This window comes from Lepisosteus platostomus, chromosome 22 (genome assembly GCF_059453375.1).
Source record: "Lepisosteus platostomus isolate fLepPlt1 chromosome 22, fLepPlt1.hap1, whole genome shotgun sequence".
Classification (NCBI taxonomy): domain Eukaryota; kingdom Metazoa; phylum Chordata; class Actinopteri; order Semionotiformes; family Lepisosteidae; genus Lepisosteus; species Lepisosteus platostomus.
In genome coordinates, this window is record NC_142632.1 from 8,513,236 (window position 1) to 8,530,083 (window position 16,848).

Consider the following 16,848-nt stretch of genomic DNA (forward strand, 5'->3'; position numbering starts at 1 on the left):
GTTAACCCGTTCAGGGCCAGTACCCTGGCTTCAGGATGAGGAGGCTGGGGACCCGCCTGCAGAGATCTTGACCTAGCTGCAGCTGCCCGGAAGGAGAGCAGGAAGAATGCATGAGGAGAAATATGAAAAGAGGGTTTTTTTGGTGTGATGTGCAATCGCCCTGAGAAATGACACTGGGAATGATTATGATTTAGAAAAGCTGTGGTGCACAGCTTGGTTTTCCTCATCCCTCCCAAGTTCCCGTTTCCGGCAGTGAGATCTCGAAATGGAGGCTAACAAACTCCGGGGCGCCGGGGTGAGTAGGAAGTAAAAACTCTTCCCTGCTCGTGAGGCTCTCGGGGGGGGGGGGGGCGTCCTGCTCGGAGATGGGGCGGGGGGGACCTGTGGGCAGGACCTGGGGCGATTCGGAGCAGGGAGTTTCCTCTCCCAGAGAAAAGGAGCGAAAAGAAATCAAACTGCCAACCGGAACCCCTCGATGTTCCCATCCGTCATGGGCAAATTCGTATCGATGGGGCGGAAGGGTGCCCTTGAAATGGGACCTCTGCTGAGCCTGGATAAGACGCTCAGTTAAGCATCAGAAATACGGCGCTGTCAGGAGCGTCTGTGCTTCAGATGCCAGCTTTCTGGCTGGACCTGCGATTGGGGAATACGCAGGCTCGCCGTGATGCCATTGCTCGGAGCTTCCCAGTTTTCTTTATTTCCCATTAGGAATGCCGTCTCCCACGCTGTAAAGCACAACAGAGCGGAGGGGCGCTTCTCTCTGCGTCCAGATGATTTTTGCTGGTATTTGAAAGCGTCGATCATGCTCTTCCCTGCCCGTATAGCCGTGCCGTGGATCTCAAGCTCCTCCTCGAGCCAGCTTTTCTCCCTCATCCTGTGAGAAAAGCTGCTCAGACCTCAATCCTCCTGGGTTCTCGTTCAGAGATGAAAATAAACATCTCGGAGACCCACATCATCAGCTCCCGAAGCTCGGGGATTCTGGAGGCCGTGCTGCACAAAAAAAACACAAGAGCAGTCCAGTTTTATATATAGTAACTTTTCTCAGTAATGCTTTGCCGCTGGGGAGAAATAGTCTTTACAAACTTTAAAGTGCATGAAGTCAAAAGAAGTTGCAAAGTTAATTTTGAGTGTTTTTAAAAGGCTGGATATCCAGGTATCCATGCTTAATGAATCCTTGCTAACGCCTTGTAGTTGAACTGAATTTTCTTTATTTTTGTGCTAGGAGGGCATTTTTCTGTAGCCTGTGCACAGAGTATCTTGTTACAGTGCACAGGTATTCCTGCAGAGGACTAATAATCCTCTGCAGCTCTCTCTTGAAATCCCCTTTTTCCTGTGTTGATGTCAACAGCCCACTTGAAACCAGTAAAATCCCGCTGAGCACCTCTCCGATTTCAGCTGCACTTGTCCGACTCTTCCTGCTGAGGGGACAGGAGGATTCACAGAGGAATCCATATTCCACTGAGCTCCGCAGCCCCGTTCCTCTCAAAAACACCAGTTTTAGGTCCAGCGGATTTGCTATGGAAAATTAAACCCCCTTTTACACCTAATGAAAAAGCCAGTCTGACCTCCTGTGGGTATTTTGCGTGAGTGGGGGGGGGCTCAGTGTGTGGAGGTGGGAGCGTGCCTCTCGGCGGAGGCGTGTCTGTGAGCAGGAGTGAGGTGGGGGAGCCCCGCCACCCCCACAGCTGCACCACCCACCTACAGCAAGTCAGCTGCCCCTTGTGGCAGCACTTCAAGATCTGACTTCTAGTGAGTTTTGGACAAAAACGGAGCGCCCCGTTGGAAGTGGGGGGTTGTGATCTCGCCGGAGTGGCGCGGCGGGAGGTGCCGTGTGTCTCCGCTTGTGCACAGGTGTGACGCCGCCGGTCCTTGCACGTTGCCGGACGCCTGCGCTGTACTGCGAGAGGGAAACCCTCATCGCCAGCCTTCCTCGGCTGCAGACTCCATCTTTGTTTGCAATGATCTCATTAATGCTTCTTTTCGCTCTCTGGGGCGGTGGGACGGCGTCGGCTCCCTGGCTCCCTGGCTCGTTCCGTTTCTGGAAGGGTGATGCTGTGTCTGGTGAGGCTGGGACCCCGAGGCTGGTGGCCCGGGGAGGAACATTCCAAGCGGGGGCTTTGCATAGTCACGTTCGGTGGGCTTCTGCCTCCTGCCTGCCCCCGCGCTCCCTCGCGGCTTCGCGCCTGGAGGGGTCTCCGAGCCGATACTCCGGCACCACCTGGAGCCGAGAACAGCTGCCCCCCCAGAGCCAGATCCCTCACCTCTTGGGGTACAGGTGCTCCTGTAGGGGCGACGCCTGCCTTCGTTGGTGTAAGGGCTGGAGGGCACCTTTCCCTGGAGGGGACCACAGCACCCTGAGAGAGAGATGGACGTCCCTGGATCGGTCCCCACGGAAAGGGGCAGCTCTTCACGGAGGGGCAGCTGGGATGGGGGGGGAGGCAGGGGGAGTGGCTTGGGCGGGGGGGGGGGGGGGGGGACGGATTTGGTTTTACACTGCCAGCTTCATGGCGGATCATGGCGGAAGAAGCAGAGGATCCCTCAAGGCTGAGCGTGTCGCCTGGCACGGAAAAGCCATTGCACTGTCCTTGAGGGAGAAGCTGGAAGCCGGAGGACACTGCCACCTACAGGCCAAACTCTGTAGTTGAAGGACTGGCTCCGTTAAGGCGGTAATTAATTTAAGATCGGCAGGAAATAACTAAAACCTATAGGCCGGCCAGGCCAGAGTTTGTCTTCTCCCAGGAAGGGGGACCCCAACATTGCTGGCACTCATTCATACAGCCAGGTGCAGCGGAGCACCTGGGCAAAGGGCCTTGTTTGGGGGTCCACAGGGGGGGAAGGGAACCCCCAGCCCTCGGGGTGTGAATCGAGAGCCCCCCACCGTGAGTCCCTGCAGCAGGGAGCCCCAAGCGAATGGCTGCGTTTTTGAGCAGGAAGCCGTATCGCCTTGTCATTCTCAGATAGTGTGAAGCAGCGAATAAGAGCTGTGTTCGGTTATAAAGCCGTGTCTGGGTTTTGCCTTCATGCCTTCAGGCCTTCCTCGCCAAAGCTGTCAGTGTGAGCACAGCCTCCCTCCCTCTCTCTGTCTCTCTCTTCAGCGAAGAGAGGCTCTCATCGGCCTCCGCATCGTGCTTGTCGTCTCTGCCACTTCAATTCCGATCTCGCAGACTTGGGGGCTGTTGGAATATTTTTTTTCTCCTATTTATTTGTTTCCCCTCATAGCCCTGCCTGCTACAGTCTCCTTTGCCGCCGTAACAGAGATTTCACACCTCTTTAGAAGTGTGTCCCCCCCTGTGCTCCACGGTGTGGCCCCTCTTCACAGCTCTTGATTAACACTGATCTCCCCCAGTGTGAAAAGTGTGAAGAGCAGGCCCATGGGGGGGACTGAGGAGAGCTGCTACTGCAGAGCCCCCGCTCTGCACGACAGCTGGGACACAACACTGAGCATAACACAGATGAGGCTCAAACACATCCATTTCTGCCTGCACGACCTCTGCATGATGCAGATAGCCAGGCGTAATGCTGATATTTATCCCATGGACTTGGAAACACGAGGGGATTATGGGGCTGTACCACTGTTTCGGGCAGGAGGTTTGTAGGTTTAAGAATCGGCAAAGGAGCGAGAGCATTGCTCTCTCGTCTTGAGCTCCTCTCCCTTCTCGCGCTCGCTCACTCCTTTCTCTCCCACCCCTCTCTGTCTCCGTCCCAGAAGAAGTGATGGAAGGGAAGAGTGCGATGCTGCTGGGCATGAGCCAGTGGAACTCCAACGACCTGGTGGAGCAGATAGAGACCCTGGGTCACATGGACCAATCGCAAGGTACTGGGGGCAGGAGGGGCTGTCTGGGTGGTGGGTTAGAATAAGATTCAAATAAGGCGCTCCAGAAAGACTGTCAGGTTCTGTTACATACATGCACAAACAGACACGATTTACAGACTTTAATGAATCTTGCCTAGCATATCTTTGGGAGGTAGTAGGAAACGAGCATTGAAAGAAAATCTATTTGGATACAGGGGAACATGCATACTCCACCTAGAAGGTATTACAGGTCAGAGTCAAACCTGGGACCCAAGAGCTGGAAGGTAGCCCTGGAAAATGGCTACAGCCCAGCAAAGCCCTGCATTAGAGATTCATACTGTATATAGTTATTTCTCCGGGGGAAACTTAATAACGCAGACACGGAAACATCCCAAGAGGAAATGATGCATCTTTCCAGATAATCAAATTAGCCCTTGAGACTTGCTTTGCAGTTGACACCATTCTCTAAAATCCTGAACTCTCATCAGCTGACTGCCGACGAAGTGAGCCAGCAACAATTTTCCTGACAGCATGCTGCACGCAGAGAGGCCCTCTGTGGTGGCATCTATCAGCTTGGTGCTGCTTTTAACAAGTCATTAAACAAATTGATGAGATGCAAATCAAAACATGATTGTCTTCACTCTGTGATTTCCACACTAGCTTGTTAAAACTGTGTCTTAATTAGCCGTTTCCCCTCCCGAGGAGACGTGTTCTTTGCCAGTGTTGGACAGTGATGATGAGGCACGATGATGTGATGAAGGACTGAGGGATAATACGAGATGTTGACTGCCTTCTGAAAGGGGGTTTTGCATTGATCTGAACACCCTAAAGAACTTTGCACAAGCGATCAGCTGCTTTAATGGAATTACAGAGGGTGGGGCGGTGTCTCTGTGGCTCAGGATCTGCACCTGTGGCTGCAAGGTTGCCGGTTCAAATCCCGCGGCCGGCAGAGGAATCCTACTCCGTCGGGCCCCTGAGCAAGGCCCTTAACCCCAGCTGCTCCAGGGCTGCTGTACAATGGCTGACCCTGCGCTCTGACCCCAAGCTTCTCTCCCTGTCTGTGTGTCTCATGGAGAGCAAGCTGGGGTATGCGAAAAGACAAATTCCTCATGCAAGAAATTGTATATGGCCAATAAAATGATCTTAGACATCTTAAAAATTAGTTATCCAGTTGTTTATAATTGGATCCTAGGCACATTTGCTTGCTAATGTTTACCTAGCTGGATTCTAGCCTCGTGTCCATTAAACTGTAACTTTTAATGGGTTTTGAAGCCCATTAAAAAAGGAACAATCAGAGCTGTGTTCTGTTTCCATGAGGAACGTCTTTGATGGCAACTTTGGCCAGCACATAAAGTCCACTGGAGCAGCAATGCAATGACATGAAGTTGCACCCTGCAACTTTTAACACAGCAGAGAGCCCAGAGAGCCCTGGCCGACTGACACCACTCTTCCCCCGGCAACGCCAAGTCAACTGTGTCTTGGTCACAGTCGGCTAGTGACCTGACCCTAGCTCGAACGCTCGATCACCATGCTGGGCTTGGGAGCGTGAGTTTGCTGGTTGAGCTGCTTGGGAGATCCTGTCTTGTGTATGACCGTACAGGATGAGTCACTGAAAAGCTAGTTGAAGGTAGGAAGTTTGGAAAGACAAAGGGCATGACGGTGAACTAGCAGACTGATCACCAAGCAGGTGGGAGCATTCGGCATGCCTGCTGTCCATACTGTGCCGAGTTTCTCCCCACTGTGTGCCAAGAGGACACCTTTGGCCCTCGTCAACTGTGACAGCCGGAATTTTACTTTGTTTCCATGTCGATTCCATAGTGCAGGATGGGCTGGGCAGTGGTGTTGCTGGGAGGGAGTTCAGTCATGAAGTGGAGAATGACAGTCTGTCCTTGTTTGCAATTTAATTGGGGAAAAAAAACAAACTTGCAAGCAAGAAGAGGGAACAGAAGCATCAGCCCGCTGCTATCGCTGTAGGAAGGATTGATCACAACTGGGGACAGTCTCGGCTGTGTTTGAGTGTAGGAGCCTGCGATCGGTCGGTCTCATCCTGCCTCTGCTTGATGATCCAGGAGCCCCTGAAGGCACCACTCTTTCAGCACCTACAGCAACGCTGGCGTTGCACAATCCCGCAATCCTGTCTTGTGACGACATAGCCTTCTGACATGGGGAAAGCTGAGACTCCCTCAAAAAACGTAAACAAATTAAACCAAATTATTGTGGAACACAACTGTGCAAAGGCAGCCAAATTCCGTCTTGGCCAGATTTCGCATTGGCCTTTACCAATCATGGCCTCCTAATAATCCCCATCTCTGAACTGGCTTCATCACTCTGCTCTCCACCCCACTGAGAGCTGGTGTGTGGGGAGAGGACTGGTGCATCATCCAGGTGGGGCTGCAGACTGGTGGTGGTGGAGGGGATCCCCATTACCTGTAAAGCGCTTTGAGTGGAGTGTCCAGAAAAGTGCTATACAGTATAAGTGTAAGCAATTATTATTATTATTTCCTTAAAGATCAACACCCCCACTGAACCACTGGAGTCTTTTAAACATCATGTGAAATGTGTAATGATTACAGAATAAAATAATTTCCACTCGACCCTAATCTCCTTTCAGGTTAGTGGGTGCCATCAGATCTCTCCTCAGGGATTGGTCCTCATCAGAAAGAGTACTCTGGGAGTACGGGGTCCTGCTCCATCCCGGCTCGTTCACGCCAGGCGCTGCCGCGTCGTCGTGTGTGGTGTGGCAGACGTACCCGAGCCGGCGGTGAAAAGCATCTGAAGAGATCTGTGAAAGCTTTCCGGGTGCTTCGTTTTTTTATTTTCTCCCGGTGACAATTTACAAGCGAAGATGACTTGAGCTCTGAAAGGTCTCTCGCTGGGATGTAGTCTTTTTCACTGCCGCTGCTGCTGCTGCTACTGCGTCAGTGACAGGTGCTTCAAAATCTCTGCAGTGATTAAAAAGCAAAAAACATGCCTTTTTAATCCCTCCCCATCCCAGGTGGCGTAGGTAGAGCTGTTTGGGCTAATTTAGCACAGTGCTGACGCACTCGGTGCTCTTGTTGGAGCTGTTGTTGTCTGCGGAAAACTCCAGACTGATTGTTGTGTGCGGGGATCGTTTGCGTTCGTCCCGGGCTCCCGAAAAAGGTTGGTTTGACAACTGGAGGGGTAAAACCGCAGGTGAACAGCTCGTGCCTAGGTCTGATCCTTTTTTAGACGCGCTGGGACCTTGTGTCCCGTCTGCCAGGCGGGGAAGAACGTGGTGTCGGTGCTTCCCGTTTCAAACCTGATCCAAGAGCCCGGATCGGCTTCTGGGAGCCTCTCCCTCTGGTGGCTTAATTGACGCTAATAGCCGAGCGCTTTGGGAACACCATCCATGACTGGCAGCTAAAAGCGGGATTATTTCAGCACTTGTCACATTAATCTCTCTGGTTTTAATGAGCTCTCTCTGGTAACCAACTAAACCGAAGTCCTAAAGTGCACCTGACTAATGGAGGCTGGGAGCTTTTTAAATGTGGATTTGTTTTTACGTGATGTTTCTTCATTACCAGTCAGTGTGGATACCTGCAATGCTACAAGGAAAATGATTGGTTTTGCAGGGGGGCTGCACTATCTCAGTCATTTTGAAGCAACAGGTGGTCCTGGGTATATTAAAAGCTGGTTAGAATTTTGGGTGAAAGACGGCCTAACTTTGTGCACAGCTCTATAGCTGCTTAAAGCCCACAGCTCGTCTCCCATCAAGCTCCAAAGTGTAAATGTGCGTGATTTATTGTAAATGGGCTTAGGAACCTGAATAAGAGCTCACCCTGCCTTATCCCTCTTATGATCAAATGTTAGTTATTTCTTACATTCTAAAAGCAGCAATATTTTGATCTGCAGAGCCTCTGGCAACTTTAACTTGGAAGCCTCTGTCTGAAATCTGGATGCATCTGGTTATCCTGTGCAGGTGTGTGTGTTGCAACAAGCCTGGCTCTCTGTGTGCGCTTGTGCCTGCGATCTGGCTCCGTGTGCACGGTGACTGTGATGTCCGTGTGCGATGGGGAGAGCTGTTTGCCGAAGATGATTTATTGCAGTCCCCCCCCCTACTGCCCGGGAGATTGACGGACGAGAACCGGCTCTTTCATCTCGGCACTATTATTAGCACAAAGGTGCAGGCACCACAGCAGGCAGAGACATGGACGGTCTCTGCACCTTCTCCTCCTCTCGTCCACTGCTGTAGCCGCAAGTGCCTGGATGTCATCTGTAACCGTCGTCAAGCCGGTCCAGAACCGAGCACGGGAATTCACCGGGAATGACAACGCCCGGAAATGAGGCCTAGTTAAAAGGTTTATGGAGTGTTAAAATTCACCCGCTTGGCCTGACCTCCTGGCCAGGGGGGTGAGGAGGCTGGGACCCCCCCTGCAGGGCAGGAGTGACCCAGGGGCAGCTGCAGAGGAGGAGATGAGTTGGAGGTGGGATGCAGAAGACGTGTGCGAGGGAGAGAAAGGAGGGGAGATCACCTGTAGTATTAATATAGTTTAGGTGAGGAAGTGACATCAGGATTGATCACAAGTTACTGACATCTGAGGCTGAACTTGTCATCCCACCCGAACATTCTCTGTAACCTCCGTTTAAAACATTCTCTGTAACCTCCAGGCTTGGCATTGAAGGTTGGGGTGCCCGCCTCTGCTCGTGCTGTGATTCGCATCCTCTAGGTGACCAGTTTCGGTGTGAAGGGCTCCACAGCTGTTGTCCAGGCTGGAGGCCTGCTTGCTCTCTCTCTCTCGAGTTCTGCGGCGCCAGCCCCAGCATGCGCCTTTAGTAAGGGTCTGACCTCTCCTCAGAGCCCAGACGTACTGGGCCGGATCGGGCGGTGCTCCGATCGCAGGGGAGGGCTGGGGGCCTGTGGCTGAAAGGTGTGTTTCAGGACAGGAAGAACAGAAAATAAAGCTCTTCCGTCTGCGGGGCTCGCTAGAAAGCAGGCTCTGTTTGTTTTGTTTTTTTAAACGGAAGAGAATACCCATATATTGAACAGTAATTACCAGTGTCCCAGGTAGGGTTTTGTCTCGCTTTGTACTGGGGTTAAGCCCCATCTTCCCCATGGCGCTGTATTGGATAAAGATGGATGGATGAATAATATCTATCTCTACATATAATAATATCTCTGTATCTTAGAATCACAATATGAATTATAGGATACATGCAAATGAAATTACAATGACCCCTTTCACCATATAAAGAGTATCGCCGTGACGGGTCGAGGTCTGTCTGCTGCCTGTCTGCCGGCCGTGTCAGGTCTGCAGCTCCTGCGCGGGAGACCTTCACTCATCTGCATTCCGACCACATGAGCCACAGCCAAGACGTCTTCCACATGAGCTTCTCCCGGGCAGCTTCTCCCTTGCTACTAATTCCCATTTAATTAGATTTTCGGGGGGTTTCCGTGTTTCAACAGAAAATGCCTGAAGCATCCCAGAACAAAGGAAGAAAAGATAAATGCTCCTGCTTATTCCTGCCGCTTTTATCATCGGGGGCGCACACAAACACACACGCAGGCTCACACACACACATGCGCACACGCGCACACGCTCACACACATCGCAGCCTGTGGTACAACGTGTGCCCTGTCGATGAGCTGCAGGATGGTGTTATGCCAGCGGATGTGCGACAGTGCTCAGGTGTGATGTGATAACCTGTTTTCAGACCGCAGTAGATGTGTTGGGTCTCGACCAGAATCGCTGAGTTGCTTTTTTTTTTTCCACCAAAAGCTGCCTGGGAGTTAGAAATCCGAGGCAAACTGCCCCCCCCCCCCCCACTGCAGGCTCCTCAGAAGGACCAGTGAAACACAAGCCGGGGGACATGGGTGTAAAGCATGTGGAAGTGCTGTTGAAAGTGTTAAAAGCAGGAGGCCCTTCTTTACAGACAGGGCTGTCGGAGTCTGCAACAGGCCGCCCAGCCGGGCTGGGACTGACTTCCTTCAAGAGAAACAACAAAGGCTGAATGAGATCTTTGAATCAATTAACTGCTTGTTACTGGGCTTTACGGGCTGAATTTCCTCTCGTTTCTGACCTTCCTCATATTGATGGTGTTTAACAGACTTTTACTTTTAGCCAGCAGCCATATCACTCTGCAACTCACCACTGGCAGCCCCACTGGAGCTCAGCAGGTGTGAGCCTGGTCAGTACCTGGATGGGAGACCTCCTGGGAAAAACTAAGGTTGCTGCTGGAAGAGGTGTTAGAGGGGCCAGCAGGGGGCGCTCAGTGATGGGGACACTATATTGTAAACAGGCTCCGTCCTTAGGATGAGAAGTAAAACCGAGGTCCTGACTCTCTGTGGTCATTAAAAATCACAGGGCGTTTCTCGAAAAGAGTAGGGGTATAACCCCGGTGTCCTGGCCAAATTTCCCCCTGGCCTTTACCAATCATGGCCTCCTAATAATCCCCATCTCTGAACTGGCTTCATCACTCTGCTCTCCTCCCCACTGAGAGCTGGTGTGTGGGGAGAGGACTGGTGCATCATCCAGGTGGGGCTGCACATTGGTGTATAAGTGTCAGCAATTATTAATTAACTGCTTGTTACAAACTGGGCTTTACAGGCTGAATTTCCTCTCGTTTATGACCTTCCTCATGTTGATGGTGTTTAGCAGACTTTTACTCGGATCGTTATTTTACTCCCGTTAACCAGCCTGGTTAAAAAAACTCAAGTGTGAAGCCCCAGGCGATTCAGTAGGAGAGCTGGAGTGTTTGACAGTGTCAGCTCAGCAGCTGCTCCGCATGGTTGCTGCACTGTTGCTGAGCTGTGTAGGTTGCTGTGGGGGTAGAGAGGCGTTCACAGCAGCAGGGGGTGAATATAGTCCTGGAAATCAGGTTAGGAGCAAGACAGGAGCACAGGAGGGGGGAGTTCAATATTTTAATTAAAACCTTTAGACCCCTGGGGAAGTCATGGGCTACAATCTATGCTAAAATGTTTTGCTGTGATGGTTCTGTAGGGTGTCCAATGGGGTACCATCATTGCTGCGTTGTTTTTGCTTGCAAGGCATCCTTTGATCTAGAATGTGTTTTCCCTCAGTCTTGTCCCAGGAAGCCCTCAAAAGATCCAGGTTTTGTATTCAGCAAGGGCTCGACTGAAGGAGTGGAACTCGTAGCCATGCTCTTTTATTTTCAGTCTGTTTCTGCTCCAGAAAAATGTGGGGAATGCGGGGGGGAAAATTCCAAAGCCCTCAGCTACGAGCGGATCCCCAGAATGAGGACTGGAAATCGCTGATCTGAGAGGCTTAGCCTGGAATTCCACACTTGGCAATCCATTCGTGTTTCTGCACAGCTCCCTCTCCTGGGCAAACGATGTTACTGAGGCTCATTGTTAAGATGCTTTGTGACAGTTTTTAACACCCTTTATACTTTCTCGCTGGTTGCACAATTTTGGCTGGTTTGTTTTGTGAATGGGTGCAGGGCAATAGCAGTGCTTCGGGACGTTTGTCCCAAATTTCCGCAATACACTTCTGCATTCGTGCGCTCGTGTTGCCCTGCCCTCTTACCTCGCGTGTCTGTGATATGGCTGCTTTCCTAAACTGCCTCAGCGTGCGAGAGGAGGATTACTGGACCGTGAGGTTGGGCTGCTGAAGCTCTCTGCTGGATTCTGCTGTGTTTTTTCGCATTTTGTTCTGTTTCAAGGTCTGGCTGTGATTTTTAGATCCAGGGTTTATTATTATCCATCACCGCCACCCTGTTGTCTCCCATCTGTGTGTGACGAATGTTTTCCTTTCTAGCTGTCTGAACAGCAAGCCCACCCCTGCTCCCCCACGAGCGCGCCTCTGATCTGCTAATCCAGGCACATCGTCTTCGCGCAAAGATGAATCTCATCATCGGACGTTGACGGTTTACTGATTCCTGAGAGGCTGTGCACGGCAGAATTGATTATTTTTTTAAGGGATAATTTCTGCGGGTCTCCAGCCCCCTCAGAGGTGCCCTGAAGGGGGATTTAACACCACAGGCGTGACCGCCGCCAGGGCGGGCGAGCTCTTCCTCCTTCTCAGAGCAGAAATGCTGCACACGAAGGCGGCCGATAGCCCTGGTAGATGTGTGCCGAGCCCAGCTCCCGTCCTCACCCAGAGCACCGGGCACGCCCCCAGAATTGCCCACCCCCTGCAGGGGCAGTGCAGGCCGGTGTGGCTCCGTTTGTGCGTTCGTGTTTATTGGTTCGATATCTGGTCAATTAACATTGACGTTTCCTGCCGGATTGACTCCCCAGCTGTGATGAACGACTTGCACGTTCTGTTAAAGGGATTTAACTTGATTCTAATGGATTTATGCATCTCCCGGTCGGTGGGGGGCCATGGGGGGGCTGTGTGGATTTAGCAGATGAGGCCCGGCGTGGAGAGGGGTCTGGACTTGACCGTGTGGGGCAACACTGGAGGCCAGCGGAGTGTCTTTTCAACAGCCACCCGAAGCCCAAAGAAAGTCAGGAGGAGTCCTGAAGGGCACTGGCAGTAATCCCTGAGTGCTCTGTACCTGTCTAGGGTTTTGTTTGCTCTGTGTGGCTGTTATTTTTGTACCTGGTTGGTTTTAAGTGGTTTGAACGCCCTCGTGGGAGCCCTGGTTGTGACTGAAGGGAACGGAGGCACCAGCAGCCACGTGATGTTTGCTGGCCTCTGGTTTTCGGAGCGGAGACCGGCCCCAGTTGACACGTTCTCTGTGTTTGTGAGGTTTTTGTTGTTTTTCCCCCCCCTCCACTCCCGTTTGCTCTTTGGAGGATGAAATAAATGAGCTGCGGCTGAGCCAGTGGTTCAGAAGCGACGAGCAGGCCTTAATAGACAGAGCTAGCGAGCGGAAACCGGTGAAGGGCTTTTCATTGAATTTGCTGGGTCCTGACATTTCTGAGACCGAGAGAGAGAGAGAAATTCGAGGTGTGGATCGATAATCTCCCCGTCTCTTCTCCTTCGCTCCCTCTTTTTATTTTCTCCGGCTTCTCTCTCCCTCCTGGCTGCTCTTTCCCAGCTTTTCCCCCCCTCTGTCTTCCATTTTCCTCCCTCTTTCCATCTCTTCTCCTCTCCCTTTCTCACTGTTCCCCCCTCCTCCCGTTTCTTATTCCCCGATATCCTCGCCTTTCTCCTCTCCCTCCCCTCGCTCCAGTCTTGAGAGCAGAAGAAAGGTTACTAATGAGAGGCGTATCGAGCCCATTTGGTAGTTAGGAGCTAATTGATCCACGGATCTCTGTTCTTTTTCCCACAACCCCTTTGCTTTTTTTCCTCTCATTAACAAACAAGCGGGGGCTGTTTTGGCCTGTCGAGCTCATTTGGTTGTCAGTACCTTAGTCACCCAAGGGTCCCGTCCAGCCGTTTCTTGAAAGAGGCCAGAATATCGGCTTCAACAACGTGGCTGAGTGGCTTGTTCCAGCCCCCCACAACCCTTTGGGTAAAGAAGTGGTTTCTCGATTTCATTATTAGTTGCTCTTCTTATCAAAGAGGAAGAAAAGGAATAAACCAGAGACACTTGATCACCTGGGTTTCCGAACAAACGCGTTTGGACAGTGGGATTCGGTTCTGGGATTAATGCGTTGACCGAGGCTAAGGGTGCAGCAGTAAGCAGCTGCCGGCTCTCGGGCGCACTGCGTATCCCTGCTCGTCACGGTTTTTTGCGCTGTCGAAGCAAGAGAGAAACGTCAGTATTAACCTCTGGACCCCCCCCACTGCCACCAGTAACGAGCTGTGGCAATCGGAGCCGACCAGCCGGGAGACGCTGGAGACATCAGAGCGCAGGTGTGGCGCCATGCTTCCGGCTAACCGGGCGCAGTGGTGCCCCATGGGAAAGGACCGTCACAGGGGATCTTGGGTAGGGGGGAGTTTTGGGAAAGCTCAGGAAAAAACCTGGGTAAAATACGGTGCACACCATCTATCCTTCCACTTTCTAACCACTATATCTGATTCAGGGTTGCAGGGAGCTGGATCCTATCCCTGCCAGCCGTGGGCACAAGGCAGGGTACACCTTGGCCGGGACGCCAGTCCATCCCAGGGCACACATGCAGATACAGACACACACACACTTGCTCCAGGGCCAGTTTTCCCAGACCCCAATTAACCTATCAGCATGCTCTGATTCTTGGGGAGAACATACAAACTCCCCACAGATAGAGCCTCAGGGAGCAGTGCTAACTGCTGCATCGCCGCGCTGCCCTGTGCACTTCAGTCACAGTCAGTAAGGAGTCTTTAATGAGGGACCTTCAGAACGGGCTTCCCCTGATTGTCCCTGAGATTCAGGGAATTTGCACAGAAAGTGCCAAGTGCCAGCTTTCCCTTGTTGATGGTTAGTATTGAACATGATTTGAGTCCCTGGCCACGAGCACTGAACTCCTGGGTCGGGAAGCTGCGCCAGTAGGTGGCGTATGAGTGCCATTCACCCAAGATGAAAGACTGAGGGGGTCCGGTCTCCTGCCATGGGGTCCCCGGCGTCCTGGCCAAATTTCCCCCTGGCCTTTACCAATCATGGCCTCCTAATAATCCCCATCTCTGAACTGGCTTCATCACTCTGCTCTCCTCCCCACCGAGAGCTGGTGTGTGGGGAGCGGACTGGTGCATCATCCAGGTGGGGCTGCACTCTGGTGGTGGTGGAGGGGAGTCCCCATTACCTGTAAAGCGCTTTGAGTGGAGTGTCCAGAAAAGCGCTATATAAGTGTAAGCAATTATTATTATTATTGAAAATGAAAGCTCACGAAGGCACAGTGGGCTTGAGGAGTCTTTGTGGGCGAGCCAGGCAGTGCTGTCCACTGTGGGCGCTTGCAGAGTCTGTGATGGAAAATGGAAAACGTGGCAGAACGGACTGGCCGAGCGCCCAAGCGTCCTCATCTCCCCCGTCGTTTCTCGTGCGCGGGCTCGACTAATTGCATCGTGCCCCAGTTCATTTATGCCCCTCGCGTTTCTTGACAAACCGCAAGCTGTCTGGACTTCCAGAGCTCTGCCTGGAGCTGCGGACACATCGTTTCGGTTGCTGCTTCGGCACCATTTTGTTTCCCCCCGCTCTCGATGTTCGCTGGCACTGGCTTTTAGGGGAGCCCGTGAGCGAAAGTAATGATTTGGGTGTGTTAACCGGATCCTGTTGTGGCTGGTTGCTGGTTTTGAGGTTTGGATGTGGGTCGAACAGGCGCTTGCTGTTGTGTGAAGTAACTGTTCTCCCTCTGTTTTTCTTCCCCTTCTCTCTGCTCGTCTCCCGTCTCCCGTCTGCCCCCCCTCTCCCTGCCAGAGAGCCTCTACCGGCTGGGCCACCCTCGCTACACCGCCCAGAGCAGCATCGATGGGCTGGAGGACATTGAGGTACGACGCTGCTCTCACTGTGTTCCCAGGTCTCCATTCAAACCCACTCTTCCCCCTTCGAACATGCTCAGGGAAAATCAGATGAGCTCTTGGTCTTGAACACTTTTGAAAGATGCTGGATGCCCCATGCTGAACCCTTAGCCTAAACCTTAACCTTGAACTCTGACCTTTACGGCACCCACTGCATGCTAACCCCTGATCCTCAGCTCTGCTCTTTTCTCCATCTTCGCACTATGGACTTGCAGTTTTAAATAGTTTGTCACTATGCCAATGTTAATGATGAAAAGCCACCAACGCCAGCACATCCACCTGTCTGGATGTGTTAATAGCAGCATCTGTGAAAGTGTCACAGTTTGTGTGCAGTGGGTGCTCTATTATCTCTGCAATTCAAACAGCCATTAGTGCTCGTTAGCAGCCTGTAAAAGAGTGATGACCAGCTCATGTTCTCTAGGCCAGCAGTCTGGCAGGTTTTATATAGCTGTCTTTAAATCGACAGCCGCATCAAGCCTGACAAAACCTGTTCTGCTGGTCTACTTAAACAGATGATTAGGTCAATTAGTACATTGTGGAAATGAGCACCACAAGACCCTGCAGCCCTGATGATGGCGGGTTGTAAATTCTGCAGGGAGAGATGTACAGTGTATTGATCCCCCCCCCAGCCAGAGCCCCTCCAAATGAAATTGAGCACGCCCTAGAGTTGTCCACCTATCCTGTGCTGTATCTGGGGCTACACTCCAGTGGTGGGCGAAGTGGGGCTCCCATGTGTCAACGGCTTTGGGATCCATTGCGAAGAATAAAGGGGTGATTGCTGTTGTCATTGGCAGTGCGTCGTGTGCATATCCTCCCTGTGCTTTTGGGGGTGGCGGGGCCCCTCGGACGGCCCGCCCAGCGTGTTCCCTCGCCCACTCTCGCTCCTGTCCTTCCAGAGGAAATGCAAGATCCACGTCCTCCTCCTGCTCCTGCACGGGGGCAACATCCTGGACACCGGCGGAGGGGACCAGAAGTCCAAGGTGACGGACCTGAGCACGCTGAGCACGGTGCTGGAGAAGGTGGCCCGGGCGCACTTCCAGAGCGCCGCCGAGCACATCCTCATCAGGCTGGTGCCCTGCCCAGCCGTCTGCGCCGACGCCTTCTCTCTCGTGTCCAAGTAAGCGTGCGCCGGGGCCTGGGGAGAGATCGGGGGGGGCTGCACAGAGATCGGCCGCTGGGAGAACTGGATTACCTAGTGGAGGGACAGAAGAGGTGGCATTCCTGGGATCTTGGAGATCCCAGGGAACCCGGAAAACTGAGGACATTGGGAAGCAATTTCTACAAATTCCAAGGAAATCTAGCTTGAATTCAGTGGGAATTCTTTGCACTTTTTTTTTTAGCACCCAACAAAACGATACCTATTGTCAGCACTAGATCAGACCCCCGTGTGTGTGGAGCGTAGGCGTTGACCAATCTCAAGACCCATAGAGATGGGAGGAGAAGGCAGATGACATCTGCACTGAAAGCAGGCGTGTGACTTTTGCACAGGGTTGAAATTGCCGGATGAAAGGTGGGTCTGGGCCGAGGGGAGTTTGAGCTCAGGAGCAGGGTGGGAGCACCGATTCCTTACTGGCGGTAACGGTCCGTGCCATGTTCGGTTCTCCCCATTCCCCTACTGTGAGGTGGTGACAGGCCGGCGCAGTCAGCCGGACAGCGTATCGGTTGGGGCCACTCTGAGGGTTCTGCACTCAGGTCATCTTGCATGCTTCCTAGCAGAGAACGGATGCCGGTCAAGGGCCCTGACGTATAGCG

The 16,848-nt window shown here is 52.5% G+C and overlaps 1 protein-coding gene across 3 annotated transcripts in view; it reads left to right on the top strand.

The window, feature by feature from the left end:
- LOC148643362 (membrane-associated phosphatidylinositol transfer protein 3-like) overlaps positions 1-16,848 on the top strand; it is an 80,776-nt gene that overhangs the window by 27,494 nt on the left and 36,434 nt on the right. The window contains exons 3-5 of one of the 3 annotated variants that reach the window (XM_088616132.1): positions 3,710-3,814; positions 14,996-15,066; positions 15,993-16,213. In XM_088616132.1, coding sequence (XP_088472258.1) covers positions 3,710-3,814; positions 14,996-15,066; positions 15,993-16,213 — 397 coding nt within the window. Of the gene's footprint in view, positions 1-3,706; positions 3,815-14,995; positions 15,067-15,992; positions 16,214-16,848 lie in introns of all 3 variants that reach the window. The other 2 variants (XM_088616131.1, XM_088616133.1) reach the window with 2 other exon arrangements.